This window comes from Anoplopoma fimbria, chromosome 20 (assembly GCF_027596085.1).
Source record: "Anoplopoma fimbria isolate UVic2021 breed Golden Eagle Sablefish chromosome 20, Afim_UVic_2022, whole genome shotgun sequence".
NCBI lineage: Eukaryota > Metazoa > Chordata > Actinopteri > Perciformes > Anoplopomatidae > Anoplopoma > Anoplopoma fimbria.
In genome coordinates this window covers 27,600,906-27,617,991 of record NC_072468.1, presented here as the reverse complement: position 1 = coordinate 27,617,991, position 17,086 = coordinate 27,600,906, and the positions used below count along the sequence as shown (strand labels likewise).

General features: G+C 42.9%; 1 protein-coding gene across 1 annotated transcript; it reads right to left on the bottom strand.

Moving 5' to 3' along the window:
- Positions 1 to 3,460: 3,460 nt before the first annotated feature.
- On the bottom strand, positions 3,461 to 16,690 carry dcst2 (DC-STAMP domain containing 2). Its single transcript, XM_054622201.1, has 16 exons — positions 16,590 to 16,690; positions 14,802 to 15,061; positions 14,519 to 14,689; positions 13,857 to 13,958; positions 12,047 to 12,241; positions 11,903 to 11,968; positions 11,061 to 11,274; positions 10,461 to 10,618; positions 10,164 to 10,328; positions 9,909 to 10,076; positions 9,508 to 9,608; positions 8,424 to 8,526; positions 7,093 to 7,221; positions 4,961 to 5,063; positions 4,570 to 4,710; positions 3,461 to 3,593 (listed from the first exon to the last, which is right to left on the bottom strand). The coding sequence occupies exons 1-16, from the start codon at positions 16,688 to 16,690 to the stop codon at positions 3,461 to 3,463; spliced, it is 2,310 nt and encodes a 769-aa protein (XP_054478176.1).
- Positions 16,691 to 17,086: the final 396 nt, after the last annotated feature.

The following is a 17,086-nucleotide window of genomic DNA, read 5'->3' as shown; positions in this document are numbered from 1 at the left end:
AACGAGGCTGGGGGTGGGGCTTAAAGGAAATGCTAGTGAGCATGCTCAATGGGTCACATAATGAGACCAGAGTCATTTTACCTGTCTTTTGTAGTCTGAAGTCAAGTCTCTCAAGTATGTGAGAAGATGACATAGTGGTCGCCATCTTGTTTTTTTATCAACCAGTGAACAGGAAGTGACCATATATGGACTGAGGAGGAGTGACGTAGAGACGCCGTATACGTCTCTGGTGTGGACCTGTCAATCAGTGTGTAGCCCCGCCCTAAAGCATCCCCTGCTTTATGGTCTGTTTGACTCTAAATGGAGCATCATTTACTAAATGAACATCATGCTGTATTGAAGAAGACTTGAAACTAGAGATTGAGACCATAAACTCATGTTTACAATGTTTACTGAGGGAATAAATCAAGAGAGAAGTAGAGTCATTTTCTCATAGACTTCTATACAACCAGAGGAGTCGCCCCCTGGTGGACAGGAGAGAGAATGTAGCTTTAACACATGAAGCTTTGACTTCACTTTACAGAACCGGAGGTTGACGACTGATCTCTACGTCACTCCTCCTCCTCAGTCCAAATATAGTCACTTCTGTTCGCTGGTTCCAAAAAAAACAAGATGGCGACGGCGAAAATGCTGAACTTGATGCTTCAAAACTTCAGTCCACAAACCAATGAGTGACGTCAAGACGACTACGTTTGTTCACTTTAAAACAGTCTAATTCTCAAATGTTTTCATGAAACATTTCAAAAAGTTTGCTTAAAAATCTCTTTCATCTTCTCTCTGTTTTGGTTTTAACGCCCCAAAATCCAAAACTTTGTCCAAACTTATGTGTAATTATCCAGATATTTGGCATCAAATCTCCAAAATGTGTTATAATAATAATAATAGAGACCCCACGCGGCTCCAGGGCCCTTAAACCCTGACCGTTGGCCCCTGAAGGCGCTCTACATTAACCCTCTAATAGAGCGTCTCCCGAACGTCCTCCGGCTCACAACACATGAAACTTGAGAAGTTTGACAAAAACAGGGAGTTCCTCTTTAAAACAGTGAGATGAGGAGAGAAGAATGCGGCCCCAGAGGCTGAGGGCCTCAGCAGCTGTTTGAACAGTGAAACAGCTGAATGAGATCAGACCTCTGAGGACTCGGTGTTGTGAAACAGGGCGGCGGCTGCGACTTCATCCAACAGAAATCTGCTGCTCAAACATCAGACGACCAGTCCTCTGTTTCTTTATGAACACTCATGATTCTCATCCCAGAGCTTCAGACACGTTTTATATTAAAGAGTGAGAAGTCTAATTCATGATAAATGACAGAAATAGGACCAAACCAAACTGTTGAACACGTGTTTTCATATCTCAGATCTGCTGCAGCTGAAAAACCCAGAACGCATCACAGAAACGGGAAGCAACGCAGTGAGAATAACAGAACTGATGAAAGCTGAGAACCTGTGTCCGTCAGTCCAAGTGATGGATCACTGACGGGATGAAGCACTGACGGGATGAAGCACTGATGGACTGAACCAATCGAGCGTCGTCTTTATTCAACCGTTACTGATGCAGCGCTGTTACTGTAGTGTGCACTGTTAGCGCTGCCAGCACCGTTAGCTGTAACTCATTATAGTGTAGCAAGGACTCCAACATCCTGGTACCTAAACCATGCTTTAACGTTAGGGTGCGTTCAATAGAAATGGGACATTTAAGTGTCGCCCTGTTTTTACATTATTAAACCAGTAAAACCATTTTATATTTTTATCATAGAATCTCGTGTGACGTCATCATTGTGGGGGTGGCTGAGAGTCAAACGAGGCTAAGAAAAACTAAAATGGCATTTAAGTCAATATAAGTTGACACCTTGTTTGCTGAAGGTGTCAACTGAACTGGGACCAGTCCTTCATCTGGACTGGGACACTTTACTCTACAGTTTGAATGGAGTTTAATACATTTAAATACAAGAATATAGAAGTTTGTTGAAGTGACTCAACATATTAAATCTGATTTAGTGTAGAGAGTATTACATTTACACAAATACTGGACTTTAGTATGACTTTGAGGTACTTTTACCTCCACTAATACATCTCAAGGTGAATATTTACTTTTTACTGCACTACATCTATCTGCCTGCTTTACAGATTCAGATTATTAATCAACTCATAAATTATATTTAAAGATTAAATAAAGTCATTAAAAAGAGCTCCACCTTTAAAGTGAAACAAGTCACATTGTGACTGCAGGACTTTTACTTGTAACCGAGTCCTTTTGTGATATTATATCATTATATTATTATATTATAGTTCATGTGTTGTTAGCAGATGTAAAAGTATGTCTTTAACTTTGAATAATCTCTTCTGATCTTTACATGCTGAGAAATGTTTCACTAGAAGAAGGTTGTGTCACAGTGTACCTGAACGCACCTCTGGTCCTCTCCTGAGAGGATCGATTCACTGTATTGTTTAATAGAAACACCACCACGTGATCATCTGTGTTTCATCATTAAGAGCTTTTTATTCACTTTCATTCTCTGACCCCCCCCCCCAGCTGAGCTCACCTTTGTCGCCATCTGTGCAGGTTTGGTCGCCGAAAAAAAAGCTCCAAAAACTCACGAGGCAGAGAGAGAGAGAGACAGAGAGACACTGTTTCCTGCTGAGAGGAACTGAGGTTTAAACTCGAGCTGCTGAGTCCCTCCCACTGCACACACACACACACACACACACACACACACACACACACACACACACACACACACACACACACACACTGGGAGCTGACCAGTACAACCAGTCTGCTGCTGGCAGTTTCATCTCGAACCTGCAAATGTTTTTATAGAAAAAATAACTTTAACCATCAAAATAGTTTCACAATCTTTTTTCCTGTCAATCCACTAAATAATGAATAATAATGAATAATTGATGGAAATATTTAAATATTTAAAGTAATAATAATTGACTGACTGATGGTTTCAGTTGTACTTGTTTACACTGTTTATAAACTTTTTGTGTTAAAAATCTGAATTTATAAAGTTACTTAAGTTTTCAGAAGGAAATACTTTAGTAAAGTACAAGTACCTCAAATGTTTACTTCAGTTCAGTAAATGTATTTAGTTACACCGCTGCTCACCTTTACACTATTTTGGAGTCAAAGGTCAGAGGTCAAAGCTGTCCAAATCAGCTGTTCAGGTTCAAACTTTAATATCAGTGTGATTAAACCTTTAACGTGTTCTTAAGTGAAGTTATCACTTTTTATTTTATTCATTATGTATAATAGTATATTATGGTGTATTATATTTATATATTATACTATAGTCACACCCAAAAACAGCCTAAAAGTGAAAACTGTAAGGCTGATTATGTATTTTGAGTTTAAAAAACAAGTGGGCGGAGACAAAGAAATATTGTGTTGTTCATTTCATGCTTTAATAACTTTATTTACAAAGTGAACCCTCTGCTCAGACCAACAGACAGTTCTGGATCAGGGTCCTGGAGAGTCCTGGTCCTGCAGGCTGCTGGTCTTTGGAGAGCTGGTGGAGTAGAAGGAGTTGGTGGAGTAGAAGGAGTCGCTGTCGTCTGACCCGGGTCGGTCCTGGTACGTCATGTCTGCTTCACTGACAGCAGCCAGGATGGGAAAAAAAGATGTTCTGCAGGTTAAAACATCCAAATCTGCTGCAGCTTAGTTATCATCATCTCAGCCAGGGGAGCCGTGCGCTGGCTGTGCGTCAGTGAGTAAACCTTTGTGTCTGTCCACCAATTTCAAATTCTTCTGCAGCAAACTGCATCATATTTTGGGCGTTGAGTTACGGCTGCATGTTGATGGACTCTCTGGTGGTTGTGGTCACTCACACTCTGTTAGATCACCTGTTATTGCCGCTGGTGATTTTACAGCTGAGTGCATCGCCGACCCGAAGACGGGGAAACAGTTTGCTCTTTAAAAAAGTTTAGGACGAAGTGTTTGTGTAACGGCTAACTGAACTACCACACACACACTGCTGAGTACCTCGCCGCCACTAAGCCGATGACGATGACTTTGAGTCGATTGCTTGTTTACATCGCTGCTTGTTTTAGAGTTTGAATGAGGTGTGTGCTACGACTCCTTACAGCCCGTTGGTGTGTAGACGGGTTTAGACGTCTGAGAGTTGTATTCATTCAATCACACAACTGCAGTGGTTGTCTCAGACACACCCGGTGGAGATCTGACCTCTGATCAGCACATCTTTCGTGTGTTTATATTTTACTGTTCAAACATACACACAAACAAACCGTGAATCAGTGTTCAGCCGTTTAGTCATATGAACTCTGGACAATGTTATGAGGAGGTTATAAACTCTGCTGCCGTTCCTTTACTTTGTCTTTGGATTTCGTCATCTGTCCTTTCTAACAAAAGTTCCTGAATCTCGTCGTCTCTACAGTTGAGACATTTGTGTTGGTGTCTTTGTGTAGACAACACTTTGATTGATTGTTTTTTATTGCGGTTTGCTGTGAATCCTCTGGACACTGAGCGTCTCTTTTCACTCATGTGAAGTGTGTTTCATGTCCGGCCCATGAAGATCCTCTGTGTAATCAATATGTGCCGTAGTGTCCTACCTGAGCTCAGAGTCAACACTGATGTCACTTCCTCCTCCATCCTGTTCAGTCGTGGTTCTGATTCGACTGTTCCAGAGTTCGGTCGGTCTTCGTCTCGTTGCCGTGGAGATCTTCATCCTCGAGTTCAGCTGCTCGTTGTCACTGAGAGAAACCACAAGGTCTGAATCAGTTAATACTTTTATTGATTAAGGTTTTTTTTCTTGCGAACCATCAGTTCGTTACATCATAAATACAGTTTGTAAGTATTGTTGTGATGTTTTCTGTCAGTGTGTAACTTTTATAAATGATGTTTCTGGATTTACATGATTCAGCCTCATTGTGTCCAAACATGTCGGTTATAAATTATCTTCATTTCAACAATAGTCGACTAACTCTCTCTAGAAACACTCACAGCTCCTCCTCGCCGTCGTCCTCGTCTTCCTGTGAGGTCAGAGGTCGCGTGCAGACGAAACACATATTTCCCAAACTGTGGAAACACGGCCGACAGTACAAGGCTGCAAAAACAAGACAGCAGCTCATAAAAAGAGGCGTGTGAAGGACAGGAAGTGGAATATTAACCTCAGGGAGCTGAAGTCTTTGTTTCATCAAATACGAGACGGAGCAGCTTCGTCATGTTTCATGTGTAACAACGTTCAGGACAAAAGATAAGACTGGACTTCAGACTTATGATTAATAATTCTGTGGCTTTAAAGTGAGAGGAAAGAAAAGGTGGAAAACAATAGAAACAGGATAAAATGCATTTATAAAAAATGTTTTAGCTTTGTAAGAAGTAAATTCTGTTACAACCTCTGAAAACCAAAAACCACTTCAACAGTTTCATAATATAAAGGAAGTCATTAGAGCACATTTACACATTTTTAACATTTTATCAACACGTCGTATCCCGTTGGTTAATCTGTGCACACGTAAAAACAATGTAAACACCACACAGTTACACTTTGGAACTATTTCTTTTTGAACATTTCTTATATCCATACGTCAAATACGTATGTGCAGCAGCTACGAGTAACAGATACGGTCAGAAGCATTTCTGAAAAGGAACCGTAAGAACATATAACAATATAACGTAACAAGTTAACGTAACAAGTTAACGTAACAAGATAACGTAACAAGTTAACGTAACAATATAACGTAACAAGTTAACGTAACAAGTTAACGTAACAAGTTAAAGTAACACTTTAACATAACAACCGTAACAACTAAATGCAACGATGTAACATAACAAGGTTATGCTTACTCTGGTTTGTCTTTGTGTTTGTCTTTGTGTTTGTCTTTGTGTTTGTGTGACCCGTTCGTCCTCCTCCTTCTCTTCATGGACTTTCTCACTTGTTGTACTTGTTGTTATACCTCTTAACGTTGCTATCTCCCTCGTTCTGACCGAATGCAAAAATGTTGATGCATCCGTGGTTTGACAGGAACAGACAGTGATAACATCTTTTCTTGGTGACTGGGCTCCATCTGATGCTCTGTGGCTGGTTTAGACATTTAAAAAAAAGGAATTTGGAACCGATTGGCGCGATAAAACAAAATTACTTCCTGCCAGGACTTTAAATCTAAAGAAAACATGAGAGACTTTATAAATGAAACAGAATAAAGCAGTGTGAGCTCTCTGCCTCCTGATGGTCTCAAACCCTCGACAGGTTGAACATTAAGCTGAATGTTTTTCTCAGACTGTGCGTTAATCAGATTCAAGGTGCTTTGGTCGTTCATCTCAGAGTGAACACATGTCGTCTTCAGGAGTTAAAACCTCGTTTAGTGACTCGATGACAGCGGACACTGAAGGGTTAACCTCGGCTCAGGTCAGTGTTCAGATACAGTTACAGTCTGACTTCAGCTGAGTCAACAACCGACAGAGCTGCAGGACACACCCTATGCACACACACACACACACACACACACACACACACACACACACACACACACACACACACACACCCTCTCTGGTTAAATAAAGCTTAATGTGACACTGATATTCAATGATCGGTTAACTTATATTTCCTCCGTTTCAGACGTCCATCATCCTCATTGTCACAAACGGTTTCTATAATAAAGGGATGAAATATAATCGTGACGTTCTCACTGCTGACGTGTTCTAGAGAAACTAAATACGTTGAGTTTAATCCATAATTAAATGACTAAGCCACTCAGATGAGCTGGTTTCCTGTTGTTGTTTCCCAGCGTTCATTCCTGAGGACCTCTAAACTTCTATTGGTCTGTTGTATATTTGTGATTTTCTAGTCTATCTTGAAGCTGAAAGTTCACGCTGGTTAACTTTTAGTCAACAAAAACATCATGGTTTAGCTTAGAAAGATTTTGGGTCCTCCAGGAGGATCTGGAAAACCCTGAACCTCCAACGTCTCCCTACATGTGAGTCAGTTTTTAATCGTTCAGGTCTCAGCAGATTCACTGAGCTTCTCTAAGTGACTTTTCACAATAAAAGCTCCAGGAGATTTAAATACTCTCCACCTGTTTCGTACCGTGAAGACGTGACGGTTTAAAATCATTATATAATCAGAGGACTACCTGGACACTGTGGGACATCACAGACGGCAGTGTTGTCCTCCTGGATCACCTCCTCTCCACAGGACAGACAGCTGACTGACGGACGACCCAGCAGGTGAGACAGGTGAGGCCCTCCAGGTAACCTGAGAAACAGACAGATTTCATTCAGAACCAACTTTGTGCCATAAAATAACACGTTGGTCAGTGCGGAGAGATGATTAAAGTCTGAACGCATCATAATGTAACTGAACTGAACCTCCATTCGTTAGCGGTGCTGCTAACGTTACTCGCTCTCCTCCTGTTAGACGTTAGCGGTGCTGCTAACGTTACTAGCTCTCCTCCTGTTAGACATTAGCGGTGCTGCTAACGTTACTCGCTCTCCTCCTGTTAGACGTTAGAGGTGCTGCTAACGTTACTAGCTCTCCTCCTGTTAGACGTTAGCGATGCTGCTAACGTTACTAGCTCTCCTCCTGTTAGACGTTAGAGATGCTGCTAACGTTACTAGCTCTCCTCCTGTTAGCCGTTAGAGGTGCTGCTAACGTTACTAGCTCTCCTCCTGTTAGACGTTAGCCGTGCTGCTAACGTTACTAGCTCTCCTCCTGTTAGACCTTAGAGGTGCTGCTAACGTTACTAGCTCTCCTCCTGTTAGCCGTGCTGCTAACGTTACTGGCTCTCCTCCTGTTAGAGGTGCTGCTAACGTTACTAGCTCTCCTCCTGTTAGACGTTAGAGGTGCTGCTAACGTTACTAGCTCTGCTCCTGTTAGTCGTTAGCGGTGCTGCTAACGTTACTAGCTCTCCTCCTGTTAGACGTTAGAGGTGCTGCTAACGTTACTAGCTCTCCTCCTGTTAGCGGTGCTGCTAACGTTACTAGCTCTCCTCCTGTTAGCGGTGCTGCTAACGTTACTAGCTCTCCTCCTGTTAGACGTTAGCGGTGCTGCTAACGTTACTAGCTCTCCTCCTGTTAGCGGAGCGCGAAGAACCGTAAGGAGGTTCAGTAGGATCAGGAATCGACAAATGACCGTCACACGACTAATCAAAATAGTTTCACATTCATTTTCTGTATTTGTATAAACTGTTTAATTTATAACTAAACATCAGATTTAATAAACTCTTCATATAATTTGTCTTAAAATGTTGATCTGTAAACAAACTACAGCTGAAGAAGTAAGTGAAGTAGAGGTAGAAATACTCAAGACAAGTACCTCATATTGTACTTTAAGGGCAGTGCTTGAGTGAGTGTACTCGTCATATTTCATCACTTGTTTATTGATTTTAAACACTGAACATCGGTTTGTACCGCAGCAGGAGAGAGTGAAGGCGACTCCTTCCTCCTCCTCCTCCTCCTCCTCCTCCTCCTCCTCCGTCAGCTCTGCTCCTGGCTGCAGACCTCCTCAGGGCTTTACCCAACGTCCTCCTCTGATCCAGGATCTGCTGCCGGAGGAACCGGATCCTCTCCTATAGGGACAAGAACAGCGACACACCTTCTACCTTTCTCTTCCTTCACACATCCAAAGGTTTCTTTCTATCGTTTCATCTTTCAGGATGAAAACCCTGCTGCTGCCGAGGAGCCGCTGAGCAAGGTTTCCTCTGAATGAGGCCGACTCAGAGCCTGTTACCATGACGAGGAGATAAAGAGACGAGTTTCAACAAACAGAGCTCTGCTCTGCTGTCTTTAAACTGAAGAAGAATAACTTTTATATTTTATAGCATCTGTCTCGTTGTTTGTTAGCGTGAGCATGCTGATGATATCTGTAACCGTTGTGGAGAACCCTCCAGTTCATTGAGTGTGTTTCAGGGTCTGTAGGACTCTGCAGGTCTCAGGTGGACCCGTTCAGACCTGCAGGCTCTCATTCTGCAGATTCCTCACATGCCAAGTCTGTCTGTCGAGGGGGGGGGGCTTACAGGAGGCTCCTCCTCCTCCGCTGTCACCTGATCCTCAGTGTGACGAGGTCAGAGTTGAAGGATCCGATTACATCATCGTTAGTAAAATAAAAGCTGAGCACAAAGTACGACTGTAGTATTTTACAGTCGTACTACTTTAACTTCAGAATATAAAAACTCTGAACTCTGAAACATTCAAACCGATGAATGATTTTATGATCAAGATTTTGATCTTATAGGTGTGTGTGTGTCTGTGTGTGTGTCTGTGTGTGTGTGTGTGTGTGTGTGTGTTTATGTGTGTGTGTGTGTGTGTATATGTGTGTGTGTGTGTGTGTGTGTGTGTGTGTGTGTGTGTGTGTGTGTGTGTGTGTGTGTGTGTGTGTGTGTGTGTGTGTGTGTGTGTGTGTGTGTGTGTGTGTGTGTGTGTGTGTGTGTGTGTGTGTGTGTGTGTATGTGTGTGTGTGTGTGTGTGTGTGTGTGTGTATGTGTGTGTGTGTGTGTGTGTGTGTGTGTGTGTGTGTGTGTGTGTGTGTGTGTATATGTGTGTGTGTGTACCAGCTCTCTCTCTGGATGATAAGCAGAACAGACGAGTCGTCTGCATCGCTGCACGAATCCTCCGGTCAGAGAGACCAGCAGAGCCAGACCCAGCAGGAACCCTGCAACCCAGACCAGAACCAGTCAGAACCAGTGACACCAGTGGAGTGTAGACATTAGAAAACCTACAGCTGGGGGTTCAATGCCTTGCTCTAAGGCTCCTCGGCAGCGAGAAGGAGGTGACTGTTGGTCTGCTTGGCACTTTTCACTTCATTTAAACTTGAAACTCTTTTAAATCAAAGGTTTCATCTTTCTTTAAAATAGAAAACATCATCTATAGTGAGTCTCAAAGAGGTGTTTAGTGACATCACATCCTGTATGACCTCACATCCTGTATGACCTCACATCCTGTTTGACCTCACCCAGGATGAGGCAGGTGACGTAGTCCGGCTCCGACGGCTCCAGCAGACACTTCCTGCTGATCACGGTGACGTTTCCTCGCTGCAGGACGTCAAACGACGCCACCAGGTCTCTGAAGATGTCCGAGGCGTAACCCGATCCGTTCACCTGCACCGCCACCGTGACCGGGGCTGAGGGGGACAGGTGTTACCGTGGTTACCGCCTCTCTGACCGACATTCACAGCCATGTATTCAGATAGCGGGGGGCGTCGTCTCACCTCTGGCCACGACGTCCCCCTTCACCTGGTGGTGCACCTGATCCAGCATCCAGAACACCAGGAAGTCCAGCGCCACCAGCAGGCCGCCCGTCACCAGGTGTCTGAAGACCGAGACCACGCCCACTAACACCGCCCGCCGCTCCCGGGACGTCAGGTGACACGACACTGCAGGACACGGATGACATCATTCATTCAGGACCGTCTACACGCACACACACACACACGGACAAACACACACAGACACACACACACACACACACGGACAAACACACACAGACACAACACACGTGTACTGACGTGGTGTGATGTAGGTCTTGGCTTCTCTGCGTGTGATTGGCAGGACTGAAGCCCCGCCCCCTGAGGTCACCTGTTGGTTGAACTCCTCGAACTGAGCGGTGATGTAAACGTTATCAAAGTCGAGCTCACGGAGAAACCTGCGTCTGTACCTCACCGCCCTGCACACACACACACACACACACACACACACACACACACACACACACACAACACACACACACACACACACACACACACACACACACACACACACACACACACACACACACACACACACACACACACACACACACACACACACACACACACACACACACACACACACACACACACACACACACACACACACACACACACACACACACACACACACACACATACACAGAACAAGATGAAGTAAACTGAAGTGTGTAGATGAAGTAAACTGAAGTGTGTAGATGAAGTAAACTGAAAGCGTGTAGATGAAGTAAACTGAAGCAGATGAAGTAAACTGAAGCGTGTAGATGAAGTAAACTGAAGCGTGTAGATGAAGTAAACTCCTCGTGTAGATGAAGTAAACTGAAGCGTGTAGATGAAGTAAACTGAAGTGTGAGTCCTGACCTCAGGAAGGAGCAGGCGAGCAGGACGAGGCCGACGTACGTCAGCGGTTCGCTCAGCTTCTGAAACACCTGCAGCTCTGATGAGACTTCCTCCATGATGTCCTGAGCTACCTGCTGCAGAGAGCGGCTGCTGTTGGCGTCCAGGTCAAAGGTCACCGAGGCCGAGAGGTTGAAGTCAAACTCCCGCTTCAGTCGCTCAAACGCCGCAACTGTGGCTGAAGGAGGACGGCGGCATGATTAAAGTTGACTTCACCTACACGCTTCAGTTTACTTCATCTACACACTTCAGTTTACTTCACCTACACACTTCAGTTTACTTCATCTACACGCTTCAGTTTACTTCATCTACACACTTCTCATCTACACACTTCAGTTTACTTCATCTACACGCTTCAGTTTACTTCATCTACACACTTCAGTTTACTTCACCTACACGCTTCAGTTTACTTCATCTACACACTTCAGTTTACTTCACCTACACGCTTCAGTTACCTTCACCTACACACTTCATCTACACGCTTCAGTTACCTTCATCTACACGCTTCAGTTTACTTCATCTACACACTTCAGTTTACTTCACCTACACGCTTCAGTTTACCTTCATCTACACGCTTCAGTTACCTTCATCCACACACTTCAGTTTACTTCATCCACACACTTCAGTTACCTTCATCCACACGCTTCAGTTTACTTCACCTACACGCTTCAGTTTACTTCACCTACACGCTTCAGTTACCTTCATCCACACACTTCAGTTACCTTCATCCACACACTTCAGTTTACTTCATCTACACGCTTCAGTTACCTTCATCTATACACTTCAGTCAGAAATAATGAACTTACGAGCTGCCAGACGTTTCTTCAGATGTCCAGCGATGTAGGACGGGATGATGCAGAAGAGCTCGCCGGCTGAAAAACAGAGACAAGTTTATAAAAGTAGTTTTAAACTTTAAATTACCACTGAAAGTACCGTGGCAGTGAACGCACCGCGGGCGATGTTGCAGAGCGGCAGGAACCCGTCCACGATGTCACACAGGAATTTGAACTCCCCCAGCAGGTCGGAGCAGTCGGCTCGAGCCTCGGCGAACAGAGCCCGGCACTTCCTGTACGGAGAGCCCAGTTTGGCGTTACACACGTCACCGATGTCCACCAGGAAGTGGAGGACGTTCCTCAGAGTGCGAGCTGCAGGGTCAGAGGTCAGAGGTCATGGCTGCTTCAATCCCTCTGTGTTTGATACAAATGTTTTACTTTTAATTATTTGTTGTTAATAAATATAAATTTTCTTTAGTGAGAACGAACCCATAACCTTCTCACAGACCCCATAACCTTCTCAAGGACCCCATAACCTTCTCAAGGAACCCCATAACCTTCTCAAGGACCCCTGTAACCTTCTCAAGGACCCTATAACCTTCTCAAGGAACCCCATAATAACCTTCTCAAGGACCCCATAACCTTCTCAAGGAACCCCATAACCTTCTCAAGGACCCCCGACCCTATAACCTTCTCAAGGACCCCCGTAACCTTCTCAAGGACCCCATAACCTTCTCACAGACCCCATAACCTTCTCACAGACCCCATAACCTTCTCAAGGACCCTATAACCTTCTCAAGGACCCCGTAACCTTCTCAAGGAACCCCATAACCTTCTCAAGGAACCCCATAACCTTCTCAAGGACCCCATAACCTTCTCAAGACCCCATAACCTTCTCAAGGAGAACTTAACATTCTCAAGGTCTCCATAACCTTCTCAAGGTCTCCATAACCTTCTCAAGGACCACTTACTTTCTCAAGGACCCCATAACCTTCTCAAGAACCCCATAACCTTCTCAAGGACCTTGTGAGCCGACCCCGCGGTTGGTGGTTCGAACCCCTCTACAGTCAACATGCCGAGGTGTCCTTGAGTGAGACACCTAACCCCAGTTGCTCCCCGGGTGCTTCTTAGCAGCCCACTGCTCCTCCGGGATGGTTAAATGCAGAGAATTGTAAATTTCCCCTAAATTTACAATTCATTACAACAGTCATTTCTTTTATCCAAAGTGACTTACAATCCGTAGCTCAAACTTATATTACATATCATTACATATCATGACCGAGACATTCTTGATAAAGATCTGCTGCCATCTAGCAGGATGATGAAGATGAAACGAGGGTGGACATTTCAGCAAGACAATGATCCCAAACACACAGCCAAGGAAACTCTCCACTGGTTTCAGAGAAAGAAAATAAAGCTGCTAGAATGGCCCAGCCAATCACCTGACCTGAATCCAATAGAAACTCTATGGAAAGAACTAAAGATCAGAGTTCATAGAAGAGGCCCACGGAACCTTCAAGATCTGAAGACTGTTTGTGTGGAAGAATGGGCCAAAATCACACCTGAGCAATGCATGCCACTAGTTTCTCCATACAGGAGGCGTCTTGAAGCTGTCATTACCAACAAAGGCTTCTGTACCAAGTATTAAATACATTTCAGTAAGCGTGTTCAATACTTTTTCCCTGTGCCATTCCATTTTATTCCACATAACTTAATTTCTGAACTTATTTGTTTGGTTTTCTTTGTATGTATGGATTACTTGGGTTGTTACTGACATCTGGTGAAAACTTCATGTCAATAGCACCTTTAGAAATATATTTACTGAGAAAAATGGTGACGTGTTCAATACTTATTTTATATATATATATATATATATATATATATATATATATATATATATATATATATATATATTGATATCATTCTTTGTCTCTGTGTTCTCTCTGAAGAGTAAACATCTTCGTCCCTCTCTGACTTCGTCTCTCACCAACATGGCGGACGCTGTCGGTCAGAGCGAGGATGAAGTCCTGAACTCGTCCGGCTGCAGAGTGAGCGTTCCTGCTGATCTCTCTGATGCTGTTCAACGCAGCTGCAAACACACAACAGTAATAATAAAAAGAATAACAATACATTATTAAAGATAATAATAATATAAATATGAATAATAAACTATTAATGTCAATAACAATAAATTATATATATATATTTATTAATAATATTATTATTTTATCTTTGTTATTTTATTTTATTATTATTAATTATAATATTATTAAACTAATAATCTATAATTATTACTTATAATAGCAATTACGTTAGTAAGGATATTAATTAACGAATAATCTCTAGGTAATCTATCATGATAATTCATAATCATTAACAATTACTGTGTACGTAATCAAAAATGTAAAATATTATAATAATACTAGTATTAGTAGAAGTATTAGTACTACTACTAATACAAATGATCTAATAATCTATACGTTATCATTAGTAAAGTACAGTACTAACAGTAATACTAACAGTAGTACTAATTATTGATTGATTATTACATTATTATTAACTATTAGCATTAGTATTAACAGGATTAACAGCGGTAGTAAATGTATTTTACAGTATTTTCTTGCAATGGTGGAGGAGGGCGGGTCTTACAGAAAAGGGGCGTGGCCGACCTCTGCATCAGTTCCTGTGTCTGATTGGCTGCCAGCTCGGCTCCACACAGCAGACTGGCGGCGGCTCGCTCTGTGTTTTCTAAGGTGTTGTTGAGAGGACCGGTCAGCAACACCGACACGAACAGGAAGAGGAGGAAGTTCTTCCCCTGAGCTGAAACACAGAGGAGGGCTGTGATTGGCTGAACAGGACCACGCCTACACTTAGGCCACGCCTCCGTCCGGTTACTGTCTCTCACACCTGAACAGGTGAGCGATGAACCGACCTGAGCACAGTGAAGGCAGCAGCACGGAGACGTCGGCCCGGACGCCGGCTGACAGTCCCATACCGAACGCCGCCAGCACGGCGACGGTCAGCGTGGTGAAGACGCACGACCACAGAGGCTGCTTCTGCAGGAAGAGAGCCGTGACTCCGTACAGAGACGCCAACAGCAGCCCCGACACAAAGGCCACCAGGCTCCGCCCCCCCGACAACAGGTGACCTTTGACCTTCCTCCACCTGCTGAGGTCAGAGCGTCCAGCTGACCTGAGGAGGAAAACATCATCATCATCATCTTCATCATCATCATCATCACCATCATCTTCATCATCATCACCATCATCACCATCATCATCATCATCACCATCATCTTCATCATCATCATCATCTTCACCATCATCATCATCATCATCATCATCATCATCACCATCATCATCATCATCATCATCATCATCATCATCATCATCATCATCATCTTCATCATCATCATCATCATCATCATCATCATCATCATCATCATCATCACCATCATCTTCATCATCACCATCATCATCATCACCATCATCATCATCATCATCATCATCACCATCATCATCATCATCATCACCATCTTCATCATCATCACCATCATCATCATCATCATCTTCATCATCATCATCATCTTCATCATCATCATCATCATCATCATCATCATCATCATCATCATCATCACCATCATCATCATCATCATCATCATCATCATCATCACCATCACCATCATCTTCATCATCATCATCATCATCATCATCATCATCATCATCATCATCATCACCATCATCTTCATCATCACCATCTTCATCATCATCACCACCATCATCATCACCATCTTCATCATCATCACCATCATCTTCATCATCATCATCTTCATCATCACCATCATCATCATCATCATCATCATCATCATCATCATCATCATCATCATCATCATCATCATCATCATCATCATCATCATCATCATCATCATCATCACCATCATCTTCATCATCATCACCATCATCATCATCATCATCTTCATCATCTTCATCATCATCATCATCATCATCATCATCATCTTCATCATCATCATCATCATCATCATCATCATCATCATCATCTTCATCATCATCATCATCATCATCATCATCATCTTCATCATCATCATCATCATCATCATCATCATCATCATCATCATCTTCATCATCACCATCATCATCATCATCATCATCATCATCATCATCTTCATCATCATCATCTTCATCATCATCATCATCATCACCATCTTCATCATCATCTTCATCATCATCACCATCTTCATCATCATCTTCATCATCATCTTCATCATCATCATCATCATCATCATCATCATCATCATCATCATCATCATCATCATCATCTTCATCATCCTCTTCATCATCACCATCATCATCATCATCATCATCATCACCATCATCTTCATCATCATCATTTACTAAATGAACATCATGCTGTATTGAAGAAGACTTGAAACTAGAGATTGAGACCATAAACTCATGTTTACAATGTTTACTGAGGGAATAAATCAAGAGAGAAGTAGAGTCATTTTCTCATAGACTTCTATACAACCAGAGGAGTCGCCCCCTGGTGGACAGGAGAGAGAATGCAGCTTTAACACAGGAAGCCTTGACCTCACTTTAAAGAGTTAAAATGTTTTGATGTGAGAATCACTGTGAGAGGATCTGTTAGCCTTTAGCTCCCTGCTAGCTAACAGCTGTAGTTTTATCTCTCCTGTCCTACTGACCTTTTCAGGACTCCTCTGAGAGACCTTCTGACCCCGCCCCTCTCCACCTGGACGATGACATCACTACTCATCAGGTGACTTTTCCTCTTTTCACTCTTCATCCTGGTTTTCTGTGTCTCTGAGTCCTGTGTTTTCACCTGGAGACCAAACAAACGCTTCTAGAACCTTCAACTGACAAACTGACCAACTAACCAACTGACAAACTGACCAACTAACCAACTGACAAACTGACAAACTGACCAACTAACCAACTGACAAACTAACCAACTAACCAACTAACCAACTGACAAACTGACAAACTGACCAACTAACCAACTAACCAACTGACAAACTGACCAACTGACCAACTGTATCAGACTTCTGATGGATGATGGCTCCTCGCAGCAGTGAGTTAAACCTTCACCAGTGTCGGTTTCTTAGACTTATTATCGTCATGAAAAGCTAACTTTAGTTAAAGCTAACTTTATCTAACTTTAGTTAAAGCTAACTTTATCTAA